Source organism: Podarcis gaigeae (assembly GCF_964106915.1).
Source record: "Podarcis gaigeae genome assembly, chromosome: 6".
NCBI lineage: Eukaryota > Metazoa > Chordata > Lepidosauria > Squamata > Lacertidae > Podarcis > Podarcis gaigeae.
Window position 1 is genome coordinate 22,346,023 of NC_139682.1, and position 16,853 is coordinate 22,362,875.

At 40.9% G+C, this 16,853-nt stretch overlaps 1 protein-coding gene across 2 annotated transcripts in view; it reads right to left on the bottom strand.

The window, feature by feature from the left end:
* Nucleotides 1-4,644: 4,644 nt before the first annotated feature.
* Nucleotides 4,645-16,853, bottom strand: part of ADA (adenosine deaminase) — a 30,853-nt gene continuing 18,644 nt past the window's right edge. For both annotated transcript variants that reach the window (XM_083746310.1, XM_083746311.1), the window contains exons 6-11: nt 14,607-14,731; nt 13,206-13,277; nt 11,977-12,078; nt 11,681-11,748; nt 10,671-10,800; nt 4,645-8,158 (exon numbers count right to left, since the gene is read on the bottom strand). In XM_083746310.1, coding sequence (XP_083602436.1) covers nt 8,054-8,158; nt 10,671-10,800; nt 11,681-11,748; nt 11,977-12,078; nt 13,206-13,277; nt 14,607-14,731 — 602 coding nt within the window. In that variant the 3' untranslated portion in view covers nt 4,645-8,053. The remainder of the gene's footprint in view (nt 8,159-10,670; nt 10,801-11,680; nt 11,749-11,976; nt 12,079-13,205; nt 13,278-14,606; nt 14,732-16,853) is intronic.

Sequence of the window (16,853 nt, forward strand, 5' to 3'; positions counted from 1 at the left end):
ACATTTCTAAACTAAGCAGCTCTGGACATTATAATAAGAGAGATGCTGATCATAAGAGAGTTGCTGATCATTTTGGCTGCCCTGTTCCAGTTCTACATTCTTTCTTTCTAAAAATATATATTAAGTTTTCAAATTTACAGTTCTCAAAGAAAACACCATTGCCATATGTAACACAGGAACAGGGTTGGGGTGGGGATAAAAGGAGGAAAGGGAGCAGAAGAGAAAAAAATGGAAAAGGGGGGGTCAACAGGACAACATTCATTCACACAAAAAAGAAAACACAGAAAATCTGACAAATATGGCTGTTGTTAAGGGATGGGATAAAAGGAGATGTTTACAGTTATGAATTTAATAATAATAATAATAATAATGATAATGATAATGATGATGATGATGATGATGATAATAATAATAATAAATTTTATTTATATCCCGCCCTCCCCAGCCGAAGCCGGGCTCAGGGCGGCTAACAACAATAAAATAGTACAAAAGTACAGCACAAACAACACTCTAAAATCATTCATTATAAAATTGATTCAAATCAAGCCACTGCACTGGCAACCATTGTGCCAGAGCTCCATGAAGATTGCCGAGGGAGGGAGTCAGGCTGTGCCCTGGCCAAAGGCCTGGTGGAACAGCTCTGTCTTGCAGGCCCTGCGGAAAGATATCAAGTCCCGCAGGGCCCTAGTCTCTAGTGACAGAGCGTTCCACCAGATCGGAGCCACAGCCGAAAAAGCCCTGGCTCTAGTTGAGGCCAGCCTAACTTCTCTGTGGCCTGGGACCTTCAAGATGTTTTTATTTGAAGGCCGTAAGTTTCTCTGTGGGGCATACCAGGAGAGGCGGTTACGTAGGTACGAGGGTCCTAGGCCGTATAGGGCTTTAAAGGTTAAAACCAGCACCTTAAACCTGATCCTGTACTCCACCGGGAGCCAGTGCAGCTGGTATAGCACCGGGTGAATGTGATCTCGCAGTGAGGACCCCGTAAGGAGTCTCGCTGCAGCATTCTGCACCCACTGGAGTTTCTGGGTCAGTCTCAAGGGCAGCCCCACGTAGAGCGAGTTACAATAATCCAGTCTGGAGGTGACCGTCGCATGGATCACAGTGGCTAGGTCAGGGCGAGAGAGGTAAGGAGCCAACTGCTTAGCCTGGCAGAGATGAAAAAATGCCGCCTTTGTTATAGCTGCAATCTGCGCCTCCATGGAAAGGGAGGTGTTGAAGATTACACCCAAACTCTTAACGGACGGTGCTGGCACTAATTGCACCCCGCAAGAGATGGGAGTTGCCCCCCCCAATCCCATATCGTCCCGTCCCAGCCACAGGACCTCTGTCTTCGAAGGATTTAGCTTCAACCGGCTCCCACGTAACCATCCAGCCACAGCTTCCAAACATCTGGTCAGTGTGTCTGGGGCCAAGTCAGGATGGCCATCCATCAACAGATAGAGTTGGGTGTCATCAGCATAAGAAATTATTTCTACATTATTTTGAGCTAAGACCCAAACTGTACACAGTGTCAAATACACACAGTCTACTGGCTCACTCCTATCCATATGAACCCACTCAAAATAATTGTAAAGGTTTACTGAGACTGGCTGGACTTACCGTTGCGGAAGCCTTGCTGATTCTTCGTCAGCAAGGCACATTCTCCTAAATGCTTGATAATTTTTTTCTTTCATATCTTCCAGTAATTTAGACATTAAGTTACTGGGTATGTAATGTTTTACACACACACACACACACACACACACACACACACACACACACCACCCTCCAGATCCACTGTAAAACTGGTGTTACATTGGCAGCTGTCCAGTCCTCTAGTACATTAGGCCAAATGACACATTTCTGTTAGAAGATTACCAATTAACATATGCTTTAAAAACACTTGGGTGGATACCAGCGATGTGTTAATTTTTAATTGACCAGTAATTCATTTATGTAACTTTATCTATTGCCAACGCTATTTGTGTCAGCTCTTCAGACCTACTTCCTGAAGAAGTCAGATCAGGCTATCTACCTCAGGCATAGGCAAACTCGGCCCTCCAGATGTTTGGGGACTACAATTCCCATCATCCCTGACCACTGGTCCTATTAGCTAGGGATCATGGGAGTTGTAGTCCCAAAACATAGGGAGGGCCGAGTTTGCCTATACCTGATCTACCTCAATTCTTCCATGACTCAAGAGTTGGAGTGGGACTATTAGATCATCTAATACAACTGCCTACTCAATCCAATCTCTCTCAGTAACATGCCAGTCATTCCTCCTCCTTCCAGAAAGCCAAGAGGCTTTGTGTTACTTCTTTCAATAAGAAACCAGTCTCTGCCCTTTCTCCTTGCCCTTTAATTGGGGTGAAGAGTTAGAGGGTGGTGTCAATAAGGAAGAGCTTTCTGGGACATAACCAACAGCAATTACCCTGTTCAGCAAAATGAGTTTTCCTGTTTCAGTCTCCTATGCAAACCCACAATGGGGAAAAAGAGGGACAGTAGGTTATTCACTAGTAACTGTGATATCGCAGGAGACATGCTAAACATAGTACTTCTAGCCTGTTAAGTATGCCTGGGTTAAGTATTATATTTAGCCAAATCCCCTGTGAGCTGGTTCCAAGCTACTTCAGCATGAAGTTTGAGTGAGGAGTTAACATATGAAGAACATTTGCCAATGGTACTGAAATATCATGCTCTTTTAAATCATGTAACATCCTGTTTTCCAAAGGCATTTCCCACTGAATGACATGCAGCCATTTATTATATCCGGATTATATAGTATTTCCTAGTTCCTTACTATATAAGTTGGCAACCAAAAGTTGATGGATCTTGCATATGTAGCTATATAGAAAGATGTGAATATTCAGTTTCAGACTTAATAGAATCATAGAACTGTAGAGCGGGAAGGGACCTTGAGGGTTATTTAGTCCAATTCCCTGCAATGCAGGAATCTCAACTAGAGCATACATGAAGGATGACCATCCAACCTTTCCTTAAAAGCCTCCAATGGAGAATCCACCACATTCCAAGGCAGTCTGTTGTCAATAACTTGTCTGTAGGCCTGAATTACATTGGCTTTCCAAAGTACTGTGTTACCTGCTGGAATATTTGGTGATGCAGTGACCATTCAAACTCTTCTAAGTTTTATCTGCTCTGTCTATTGGCAACCACTTGGTCCCCCTTGTAAGATGTTTCCCTTTGACTGATGTCCTTTTTGGACAAAAGATTCAAAGCAAATTCCAAAACCGATGGGATTATTTCAGGCCAATCTAGATGGGAACAAAGGAAGTTGCCTTATACGAAGGCTGGACCAAATATCCCACTCATCTTTCATAGGACCCTTCATTCCCTGGTGAAAGTTAGATGGTATCAGTGATTGGGGAGTGGGGCAGGCAAAAAACAAAACAAAACAAAACTTAAGGCAGGGCTGAGCTTACATTAAATATGAGGTGGCCCATTTATTTATTTTTAAGAAACAAAAAGCAAAGTTTCACCGTTGCTTCAAGCAGTGGCTTAGCAGCCTGGCATTTCGGTTGGGAGTTTATGCCCCAGGGAAATGATACCACATCATGATATAGCATCTTCCCAGGATCATTCTTTTGGGGTGTGGGGAGAGAAATGGCAGCTCCCATTAGGACCTCAGGCAATGAAGGATCTTCCTCACCACCTGCTTTTTCACTGGAAATGCCAGGGCTATCCACCTATGGTTTCTTTCTAAGTAAAAAGAATCCCCGAGAGTCTGTAGTTGTGGAAGAATGACATGGAAACAGTGTGTGCAGCGCTGCTTAACCCTTTTCTTTCTTCCCTCCCTCAGTTGCTTTCCTATACTCAAACTCACAGCTTTTAATTTCTATTTTTTAAAAAGAAGCAGCTGCAACAGCCAGCTGCTGGGGAAGAGGCATGCAATTGGGTGTCACATCTAATTTGGCCTTGAGAAACATGAAGAACAGTAATACAAGTTCTCGTTTCTTCTGTGTTATGTAGCCACGCATTGGCACTCTTAAGCGGATGTCTAGCCCACAGTTCCTTCATTACAGTTAATTTTGCCCATCCAGGTGCCCTAACAGGTTTCTTTTTTAATAAGATATTTATTAACATTTTCACAAGTTTTATAAAACACAAAAATCACACAAAAAAGACATAAAAAGTATAAAAAGAAAAAAGAAAATCAAAAATAAAAACAAACAAAAATCACATGTATAATTTCATTCCCTTATATTCGTGAAAATAACTTTCCCGACCTCCTCATACCTCTCCTTACTGCATTCCAATCTCTAATTAGTTTGTCTTCAACAAATCCTTCCCTTAGTTTAGATTAAACTTCTTAACAATTCTTTCCATATTACATAATGATTACAGCTAGCAACCCCTTAATTTCAGAATCAGCATCATCTTAACATTCAATGATTTTACAATATTTCTTAAGATAATCTATCTATCTATCTATCTATCTATCTATCTATCTATCTATCTATCTAATAACAGGTTTCATAGCTACTGCAGTCCAGGTGGAATCCAACTGGACATCCCTCCATCCCCTTGTTCCACCAAGTGACAGTACCTGCCTTTGAGATAAAAGCACAACATTTCTAGTTTTGTTTTTTAATTGAATCACATCTTGCAGACTTGGGCTTGAAATCAACAACAACAGTGACATATGCATATAGTTAAAATGGAATTTATTTCATTAAACCAAAATAAAAATTCTCCTTTGTTCTTCAGGATGTGAACAACATAAGAAAAATTTATAAGGATAACTTTTCATTGACATTATAAAAATAACAAAATAATTCCTATATATATATTCCTGGTTATACATAAGACATTATAGTTTACATTCAGAACTTATTTTTGGAGACAAGCGCTATGCAAGGCTGTCTCCTTTTCACATGCGAACCAGTGACGTCAAAGCCATTCATCAGAGGCATATTTTTGGTGTCTGAAGCTTTGTAATACCAGCCTATATAACCACCGAAATATGGCATTGTATGATTTCCTCAACTGTGTTTATGAACTTTTAAAAACATTGTAAACCTAAGCCTATATCACTATTATATAGAAGAATTAGTAGTACAGCATCAGAAATACAGTGATAGACAGGCTCTGGGTCATGCAGACTCAGGTTCGCCTGTACCCCTTGTTATCTCTGGTGCTAGATACACCTGATAGGAATAAGCCCTGCTTGCATTGTGATGAAAGCAAAGATGTGTGTCATTCCTATGTCCTATGTCCTACAAAACTAACACTTCACGGCCACACTTAAGACAAAAAAGGACCACTAGTCCCAGCAATCTCAAGAGCTACTTGGTGATAAGCTCAAACAGACAAAGAGCTCTGTGAAGAGCTTTCCTTTCACAAAGAAACAGTGTTTAAAGCAAGTCCAGCTCCTTGATATAGATTCTTTTCCTTTTTTAAAAAAGCATAAAGATATGTTCGTTTTATAAAGGGCCTCAGTCTCATTTTCAGCTCAGGGTAGAAGCCTACAATAAGCCTCCATTTGTTGTGAACAGTTTGATACACATTCAGATTGTGCGCCAGCAAGTACGTCAGTCCAGAAATGTTAAACTAAGATAAGAAATCCTGCTCTGTCAATAGAAAAAAAACACGATTGTGTGAATTCACTTTTGTGTGGCTGAAGACATGTGTCTATGGACCAAGCCAGATTTATATTAAGTGCACAGCTGTTACTGAAAATGGTAACTGAGGTTTTAGGCACCATCCTCCTGTCCACGACATCTAGAAGAACTCAACTGCATTCTGATGTCACAATGCCACTTCATGTTGTTGGCTGCCGCTTGGAAGGAGGCAGAAACATGGTGTGTCATGATCAAATCAGTAAGTTCTATCAAACATTATGGAAGGGGAGCTAAACATGTGGTTGCAGCAGATGCACTTTTGCTAGAGTATCTGTTTGTGCCCTCAACAACTATTCCTTATGAATGAAGCACAAAGGTAAAATAAATAAAACCTGGGTATTTTAACATATGCTGAGCCACTGCACAAACTATTCATGCTCTACTACTGAAAGCACCTTGAGGCATCTTTAAAGGTTCACAAATGCTGTTCACTTTTCTAGAAATCTGATAAAATTACATAATTTAAAAGATCCACTTTAAATGCTGCTCTGTTCATTTAAGAGGGGAGCAAATCTTGCCAACTCCTTCCTCCATCTGCAGCCCCACAACGTATCTCACAACACATCCAAGGCTCCCCTGTCCCTAGGAGCAGATATGCAAAGGGAAGGGAGAATTAAGAAATCCCTGTTCTATGAACTCAGTTCTATTCACGGAAAGAATAGAAGTTCAGATCAAAGCACATGTATTTGGGAGTTTCAAGTTCCAGAATGGAAGATTTCTGTGAGTCTAGGAGACAAATTCTGTAGTACATTAGTCTTATCCTTGCAAGTACAAGATTTCCAGGTTCCTTATAATGAAACACAAGGACAAAAGGATCTGCTCAGATACATGGAGACTTTGTGCATATTTTTAAAAGATTCTCCAACAAATGAGTATTTCTAAAAGGTGCAAAATAGAACATTATAATCACTAGAAGAAATCCCACAAATGTATGTGAGATGAGGCCTCCTGGCATGGTGCTGATGCAGTATTACTTTGATTTGGATATTATATTTTCTATTTCTGCAAAAGACAACTGACATGTGGTTTTTAAGGTATTTACTTACAGACTGACCATAACTTGGTTAAACCAAAGTATTTGCATAAGTCAAATCAGTCCCATGGAGCGGGGGGCGGGGGGAACAAGCATCAAAAGACCATGAAGTTCAATTCCAGAAGTTCAGCCTAACTGGTTTGTGTACCAGGCAGTTGAAAATCTACCAGATAACTTAGCACCATTAGCTAAATTTACCACACTGTTGGTAACAGACAAGAAAAAAACATTATGCTATATAAAACAGAGCTTAGTCAAAAATGCTAGTTAGAAAGGGCAGCAGTTCCAATAGTGCAGGCAGCAGACAAAGCAAGTGTACTGGAATAAAGGAGTTTGCTTCTTTTGCAAATCAATCCTTTTTAAAGTGCTGTGTTGTTCTTTGAACATACACAGCTTAAGACATCTTGGACAAGTCTGATTTGGGGAAAGGCATAATGCTGAATCTGGACTACAGTAATTTGCCCCAATTCGGCAGCGATCCCTTGCTATATTGGGACCTATATGCACAGATCAGATGCATGTGACTCAGAAGAGGCATTCAAGGTGATCACCATTGACACTGTCTTCTGGATAGTGATGCACGCTCCTAGCATTTTTGAAATATCTTCCAGGTGCACTCAACAATCCTTGGATCAGAACCACTATTCTTTAAGTATTAGCTCCAAAGAATTTGATGACATTTAAATGAACATTCAGTTGGTATTAAGGCCAAGCAGAATCAAGAAAGGAATAAACCCAGCCTATGACTGTGTCAAACAATCAGACAACCAGGGATAAAGTAAAATACTCATTTCTATCAGAGATTCCCCACTAAAAGATGTTAAGCATCTGAAAAAACTCAGTTGTGATTCTCTCTGTTTCAAGTGTATGGGCATACAGAAGACAAATTACAGAGAAATCTCAGTAAGGCCAGAGATAAGTTATAGCTTTCAAGAGAGAGAGGAAAAGGTTTGAGAGATGCTTTGCTTCCCAATGTATATACAGATTCTTTTGTCTCTCTGTTGCTTCTGGTCAACTAGGTTCTTGAAATAATCCAGTCTCTAAAACCTGCTTCCACTTTGGTAAACAGAGGTAAATTCAGCCATTACAAGAAGCAACCCCTCCTCCAAACTTTCCAGTCTCTGAAAAGATTATTATCTTTAGCCTAAAAAAACAAACATGTAAACTCATAGCACCCATCTTATTTATGGGATCTGGGTGCTCTAGGCAAATATAACACAAACATTGTAGGAATACTGTTCTTTATATATACTGTATGCCCCCACTCTGTGGATGGTAATAATAAACAAGATAGTAACACAGTACTAAGTTTGTGCGTTGTCTTCAAAGAAACAAAATGGAGGTCTCTGACTACCATCAAGTTGTCAGGAAAAGAGGTCACGAGTAGACGGCATCATATGGATCAGAACTCTGTGCTTTGTACCATCCCATAGGCTTCATACAGCTTGTAGAGAAGCTCCTTTTTTTCTTTCTCTGGCAAGAAGCTAGACTTGGCAGCATTTATGTTCTGCGAAAATTGGAACAAACACAGAAGTGAAGCTCAGCAAGTATAATATTCTGCTAGTGTCTTAGTATGCATTACTAGCGAAGTCTAAGTGAAAGTAATGGATGCAGTTTCCAACCCTACCTTTTCAGCTTTTTGTTAAGTGGGGAAATGACAGCCTTTGTTTTTAAGACTGTCTCTAGGCTTTGATCACTTAGCTAGGATTAAGTCCCGCTACTCCTGACTAGACATGCAAAGTGGAGCACTTTAGGAAGCACACACAGTCATATTCCAGAGATCTGGTAATCAGTTGATGCAACACTGTGTTAAGCCAAGTGAGAGCAATGATCCATCTATCTATCAGGACTAGTGAGGGCTCTATGGAATCAAAGGTAGCATTTCCCCAGTGCTGCTCCTACCACAGAACTTTTAAGTAGAGATTCCAGGGATTAAAGCTGGGACCTCCAGCATGCAAATTATTATTACCAGATTTTTCTACCACTACTACAAAGCTTCCGTAATCACGATCACACTCAAGGCATGGAGTATTAGAAATCAGAAAGGTTCCTGGTGGGAAAATCAAAGTTTCAATCACTTGGCCCACTTCTCATTCCAGCGGCCCACCATCACAGCCACCAAAAGAGGGCTCCAGCTCCAAGGGAAACCTAAGTGTGCAGAAATCCACATGGTTCTCTCCCTTCAGTTGTCCATGCCTAATATACGGATGTCAGGGCTGCGGCAGGGGAAAGCTGTGTGACAAAGCAGTACAGCCCTGCTCCCTGATGGGATGGAGAAAATGCATTGGCTCATAAATTAAGGACCCATTAAAAATCAAACAAATGTTTTCCTTGCCTGACCAATTTTATGCCTTTACTGGTCATTCCTATGCTATGGGACATGTCTCAGTTGTCAGTGTTAAGGTTCAGAGTTTTTAATACCTTCCTCATTGCAACTACAAAGGTTTATACTTCTCTTTTGTTCTCATATTACTGTCTGTGTCAAAATGACTTCTGGTCTGGGGCATTATGCAGGGATCCCAGACAGGAACAAGTGGACTTCCAACCTGTCCTCATGGGGGGACCCTTAGCGGTAAGGGCTCACATTTCAACCTCTTTAAAGGGCTGGGTGGTACCTGCCACATCTCCTGGTTAGTCTTTGTAGGTGAGAGAAGCAGACTACACTATGAGGTGCCCTGTTAGTGGCCTTCGTCCCCCAAAACTCCTTACCTGTCAGGCTGGTGTGAACCACTGGCAGCAAACCATGGTGATGCACAAACGTTGGAGCCTTGTGGGCTTATTGTTCAAAACTAAAATACTGCTCTGAGAGCGCAGCAATGCAAGCAATAGATGGTTCTGTGTTTTGACTTCCAGAAGCAGTTTAACTGCTGATCTCTGGAAGCAAGAAACTATCACCTCATTTTTTGTAAAGTGCCAGATATGTTGGTAGTGCTGCTACATAAATAACATGTCATATGCTGGCTTGTTGGCTAAATGATGTGGTGACTCAGCACTCTCTTTCTTCCTGACATGTAATGTGCCTGCCAAGATGAGTCAACATTTCTCCAGAGAGATTGTAAATGGAGATTGTTTTTCCTGGCTTGTAGTGAAACTGAGCACTTGTCTCCATTTGTATGCCTTGTGCCTTTGTTTTCATAAGTCAAACACTAATATATTTTCTGCATATCCACATGCTTTCTTCCTACTTGGTTTTTCCTTTTTATGGGCACAGTATTTAAAATAAACAATTATATCCAGGCTCCCACATACCAAGTCAACAAGGCTCTTGGGGTGAATGGGCAGATATGTGCCCATTTTTTAAAAAATGACTAAGCAAAGAACTGACAGTTCTGGAAAAGAAGGAAGGGCTGAATGGGTGGGTACGTAGAAATTCAGCTAAAAATGGTTTCAAGAATGGGTGAGGAAACACTCCAGCTATGAAGTGGGGAGGAGGCCAATGGCTGCAATAAAGAACACTGTGTCCTGTAATAAGCACTTGAATGAGTTTATATAGAATTACTCTTCTCAACAACTCCTTAATGAGTTAAGAAGCACTCCACTTCCTGGTTATTTTTTTATCTGAAGTAAGGAGCTAAATCTATCAGTCAGAGCATGGGTTGAAGTGCATCAGTGCTTTACACAATGACAAAGTTTATGAACATATGCAGATACAGATTGTGAATTAAGATGTCCATTTACAAAGCAGTAACCTTTCTGCATTGGTCTTATAATTATGTGGTGAGCTGACTACTGCGCCTGTCTATATGGCAGTTAAGAATCTCACCATACCTCTACAAACTAGAGTTGTGATTTGGTGCAGGTGTGGGGTACAATTCACGGAAATGGACAGGCTGCAGATGTGGTTCTATGCCCACTATGGTGAGCTCCTATAAGGCCATTTCTGTTTTGGAGAAGTAACTTTGAGAAGATTTACTTTGGCTGCAGATCGAAGCACAGCTTACTTGGAAGTAAGCTATTTTTTCAAAGCAAAGATGTTTAGGATCAAGCACAACCAATGCAAAAAACCGAAACCAATTTACCAGCCTCTTGAATTCTTCCTCAGTGAAGCCCATGCAATCACGAGCTATTTTGTAATCCGTGTTAACTGTGGAGTTGAAAATGAGTGGATCATCCGTGTTCAAGGAATAATTTGCTTCATCTTTCATAAACCTGAAAAAAGCAGAATTGAAAGAACATCAGGTTTTTTTTAAGAGTATAATTTGCATTTTCCTCATGGGGAAAAATATAGTGAAGCCTGTTTTCTATCCCACTTGTATTGAACCTCCTAGACAATTTCCATTAAAGTACAGTCCAAACACCAAATATACTTTTTATTTATTTTTCACTGTACAGTCATACCTTGGGTTACAGACGCATTGGGTTGCGCGATTTCAAGGTTGCGCATCGCACCGAACCCAGAAGTACCGGAACGGGTTACTTCCGGGTTTCGGCGCTTGCGCAGAAGCGCTCAATCGCAACCCGCGCATGCACAGATGCAGTGCTGCAGGTTGTGAATGTTTTATCATACATCAAATCATATTAAGTTTTCTCAGATCTTAAGAATAATATAAGATCCAATGTATATTGTTGAATATTTTCTTGTCATACTGAGTTACTTTTCTTTGTTATAGAAAAGACAAATTAGATAAAGTGCTAACTGAATGCTCTAGAAGGCAGACGGCTTTCTCAGAAGTGGCACCCTCCCTGTGGAACAGCCTTCCTTCAGATGCCAAGGAGATAAAGGACTACACAACTTTTAGAAGACTTCTGAAAGTAGCCCTGTATCAGGAAGTTTTAAATGCTTGATGTTTTATTATGTTGCTATATATGCTGTAAGCCACCCAGAGCAGCTGCGAAAACCCAGCCAGATGGGCAGTATATAAATAATAAAATTATTATTATTATTAGATGGCAAACCGGGAGGTTTAAACCTCATGGCTCGCCTCAGTATTAGGATTTGAGCTGATAACTGGGTAGTGATTTTGATCCAATAAGTGAGAAGTAATGTCAGAATAATTATATAAAAAAAAACCCCAACCCAAATCCTTACCTTACTAATGGATGCTTACTGAAGCTGGTTTGGCATGCACTAGTGAGGTGACTAGACCAAGGGCAGATCTGTATATTTATATAAAAAACAAAACAGAATCAGTACACATCCCCTTTAAAATACCTATGTTCATAACTCAGAAATGCTGGGCAGTGGCTGTCAGTGAAGGGAGAATATACTGAGCTGGATGGACTAATGGTCTGCCTTGATACAAGGCAGCTTCCTCTGTTAATATCAACTGCAGCTATTATCTGGTTCACGTAACAGAGTTGGAGACTTGAAAGACATTCCATTACCTCGAAATGCATATTTTCTTTCAACAGCCGTTTATATAGACTTTCATCTTCCAAGACATGGTAGCCATGGCCAATTCGCTCTGCCTTTAGGATGTTGACTGCCTATAATGAAAGACAGGGGGTGGTGGGAATGTAGAATCAACTTTTTGCTAATTAGGTTACTCTCGATTGCACAGTTCACGATAAGTACAGCCCACAGCATTAAAGTGAGAGCAGCTCTATAAATTGTTTTGAGCTATTACTCCTATTATATAAGGTATACTTATCACAATCTGCTAAAAGCTTATTTAGAAACACAGCCATACTATGTATGGCACAGGCCTTCTGGAGACCCCCCAAAACCCTTGGATTGTAATATTTAAAAAAGTGGGAGAGTATGGTTTAGTTTGTCATTACATGAACAAGCATTGGGCTCACACATTCGTTCCTCTCTTTATGATCTCCAATGCACTGTCTTTTGCAAATAGCAATAGTTTTCTTACCTGAAAGATTAAGCTATGTAGCTTGCACTTAAATCACAATCAAATTCGAGAGGTGGGTGGAAGACAGACATTAAACACCTGGTATAACTTTTTTTGTCTTTTTACAGAAGTGGGTGCAGCTCTGTTTGCCTCTCCTGAGTGGATTACTCCTGCGAAATTACACCACACAATGGTGGCTTTTTTTTTTTAAAAAGGAACAGTTTATAACTGTTTTGATTTTTTGTAAGAATTAGATGAAACATACATGCATGTTTGCCCCTTGTGAGGAGACGAATCCCACCAAATCTCAGAAGGGTAGCTGCAGAAGTCTTCTTGCAAGGGCAGCTCTTACAGTTTGGGGTGTGTGTAACAAAAAAGAGAGGAATCATTTAGTCTCCCTTAGCATCCTGTGGTCTGAAAATTGCAGATATGAGAGGTGGCTCTAGGTAAAAGTATCAAAATTGCACACAAATCGGTCTAGCAATTTTTGAACTAGGCACCTTTAAAGTTGAATGGAAGGGAGAAAGAACTAAATAGGATTCACTTTCCACCCTCAAGACGCTGGAAATGGAGAGTCTAGGTAAAATTGTCCCCTCTGATTACAAACTTGACCTATCAGTCACAACAGAGCTCTCCTTTCTCCCTCTCCCCCATTGTTCAGATTGTACATTCTACAGTTTGCTGTATATTCAGTGTCAATTGTCAGCTTTTCCAATGACACAACATCCTTCTTTTTTTTTTTTTTGGTTCTGCAGTATAACTTCTTACCTCCTTGACAACCTTGGGTGGCCCAACCTCACCAGCATGAACAGTTCGATGAATGCCATATCTTTCAGCTTCCTGAATAAAAGGAAACACAAGGAAGAGAATAAAAACTGACTGGCAAATGCTAGAGATCCATAGAATTTCTCAAGGTAGCATTTGGTACCTTATCTTTCTTTGGCTGTAGTCTAAGCAGAGCTGCTAAAAACTGGAATATGCACAATAGAAAAATCTGCTTAAAATTGGTATTTCTCCCGAAGAGGAAAATTTGTTATTTTATTAAAATACATGTAAAACTAAAGATTGTCACTTTTTGCTTCACAACAATCATGATAAAATTTGTAGCAAAATACCATTTAATGCCAAAATAGGCTTCAAAGTGGTTTACAAAATATAAAAAAACACAATAAAAAACACAATTACAGCATTGTTAAAATACACAATAAAACCATTCCATTAAAACATAAACATGTGGAATTAAACTATGCAAAAAAGCTCCTTGGAGATTAAAACAGGAGACTGCTTGAAAGTTCTTGGGCACGTCTTCAAATGCTGGTGGAATAACTTTATTGTAACCGAAGGTAACAATGATACCAAGATTTTTCAATAAGCCTAGCAGCAGTACATTTCCTTCCCTATCTCCTTCCCACTTTTACATGTTATGGCACCATTCCTCCACTCTTTCTAGGCATGGTCTGTGCTTTAAATCTTTGTGTCTGAGCACACGCACACGCACACCCTCCAAGTTTTGCCTGCAGAAACCCACTCTTTAAATCTTAATGGGAGGAAACGGCAAAACATGGAAAACAGAGGAAGCTGTGCAGGTTGCAGGGCAGTGGGAAATGCTCAGACAAAGAGGTTTTAAGCGTGGATCTGTGCCTAGAAAGACTAGGGCAAAAGGGTAAGCGTGGACAAGCTTTTAGTCTGGAGGAAAATGTATTTCTCGCACCCCCAAGAGTCTTAAGTCTTTCACAGAAGAGCCTAGCATCAGTCGGTGGCACCCAAGAGTCCTTGGCTAAAACTGGTGAAGCACCTGTATACCCTCTAACCCTATGTATAACTGTTCACATGGTTGATAAAAAAAAATCCAGCAAAAGCATATTAATTTATACCTGAGTGAATTTACAGAGAGGAGTAACTACACCAACCTTCTATTTGGAAAGCTTTAGCCAGACATTTCTTATCTCTAGTCTCAGTCTGTGACTGAAGGTTTGCTAGCAGTTGGGATTAGGTTCTCGTACCTGTAGACCAGTCCCATTTTAATAAAAAGATGTAGCATGTTTTACATGAGTGCATGATAATAAAACCCTGGAATGGGAGTCTTAAGGCAGGCACTGAGGGCTTTGAACTACCCAGCTCCCCCTAATCCTGTTCTTTTGGCTCCTTACTCATATCATCTGAACAAACCTCATAAGCCTTCCGATGATCTGGGTAGGTCTCAGCATTTATCAACTCATCGCCAGCTAAGTCTATAGCAACCACTGTATCATTCTTATACTTCTTACACAGTTCCACCACTTCCAGTGACCAGCCTGGAAAGAAAAGCACAACAATCTTGTAAGGATGCAGCTGAGTTTCTGCAGCTGCCAATGACACACACACACACACACACACACACACACACACACACACACACACCATGTATAGGAAAATATTTGTCATACAAAAACATCACTTTGTTTTCTAGAGTTTCCCTCCTTTGACAAGGCCTTCTGAGAAGATCAGGCAATTGTTGGTAAGGTAAAAAGGTAAAGGACCCCTGGACGGTTAAGTCCAGTCAAAGGTGACTATGGGGTTGCAGCGCTCATCTTGCTTTCAGGCCAAGGGAGCCGGCATTTGTCCACAGACAGCTTTCCAGGTCATGTGACCAGCATGACTAAACTGCTTTTGGCACAATGGAACACTGTGATGGAAGCCAGAGCGCATGGAAATGCCCACCTTGCTTTGATAGAGAACAATTAAAAAAACACACACCATGGTTCTATTGAAAGCACATTATGCAGGCCACTAAGCTATCCAGAATCAGAGAAAAATACAAATCCTAAAACTGGCCTCCTGTGAAAAAAGCAAACTTGCAACAATAACTATTTTTACAAAAGCTGTGAAGTCCAGAGGTCAGGAGTTCAGAGAATGCCAAGCATCTTGTTAGGTGTGATTTAATTGGGTCAGCTGCCAGACAAAATAGAAAGCAGATGGGAAGATAAAGATAAGCCTCTTCTAAAATACTGAGGACATCTTAATAGTGTATGAGAGGATGGGGAGGAAGATTTGCGGTATAACTGCAAACATTGCTGGAAAGCAGTTTCTGCCAGAACCCTTTCCATCAGTGGCGTAGCGTGGGGGGTGCAAGGGGTGCCAGCTGCACTGGGCGCAACATTTGGGGGGGCGCACTCGCAGCTCTCTGCCCCTACCTGGCTCACTCTCTCTCTCTCACAGTGCTGGCTGTGCGAATCCAATCCGAGCTGCCGGGTCGCCGCCCACTGTGGAGGGGGAGGGTGCCAGGTGTGCGTTGCAGAGCGGAGAGAGAGCGAGGGAGGGACTATCTGGGGGAGGGACAGTGCAGCAGCCGCCCAGCGCAGCGCTCAGCGCGGGAGAGAAACACACCCAACCAGCCCAAGCAGCAGCAAGAAGCAGCTGGCAGCGGCGGCAGGTTAGGGGTTAGGGGCGCAAATTACTTGCCTTGCCCCGGGTGCTGACAACCCACGCTGCGCCGCTGCTTTCCATTTCTTGGTTTTCAGCAACTCTAGTTATGATTTCATAGAAAACTATAAGTTTGGCATGCAACCAAACTCAGCAAATACTCTGGATGCACCATGATTTTTTAAAAAATCTAGAATCCCGTCAATTATTGCATTACTCTACTCACTCCTTTGTGCATGGACCACTATAATTTATGCATGATTACAAGTCGGAGAAAAATGACACACTGTATTTCATTGATCCAAGCCAAGGGTTCCCAAACTGTGGTCTGTGGACCACCAGAAGTCCAAACTTCATTCAGACAGTCCATGACATGTCTGGATTTGTGGTTGAAGACAGTTGAAGATGGGAGATGGCACACCCATCACATTAAAATTTCACACTGATTTTTAAGTCTATATTTATTGTGTCTTTTATTTCTTATATATTGTATTTTCTTGTATTATTCTATGGAATTCAAACTGAAATACAATAAACAGGGTGCACCCAGGGTGTTAGCTGAGTTTGTTTGAAAGCAACACAGACAATTTTTAAGAAATAAAAATATAACTGGTTTCCCTAAAAGCCAATTAATGGGAAGTGTTCTGACAGAAGCTGTTTTCAAGCACTGTTTATAGGTATACAGTACTGCATTCTCTCTCTCACGCACACACCCAACTTCAAAAAGCAACACCAACAAACTTTCTTTCTTTCTTTTTTACAACTGAAGACGTCCAAGTAATTGCTATATTAGTGAATCAAATGTAGTTTTGTTTAAATATTTTACTTTTTATTGTACCACTTCCTAAGTGCTCTGGGTAGGCAACTGTTCAAGGAAAGCAAACCATCAAAACTAATCAGCTAATTAAAAAAACAGTATACAGTCACTCTAGATCTTTTCCACCTTTATTATTTGGTTATTGAATACCAGCTGAAACAGGTAGGTATTGCTTCGTTCACGCTGAGACAGACTTT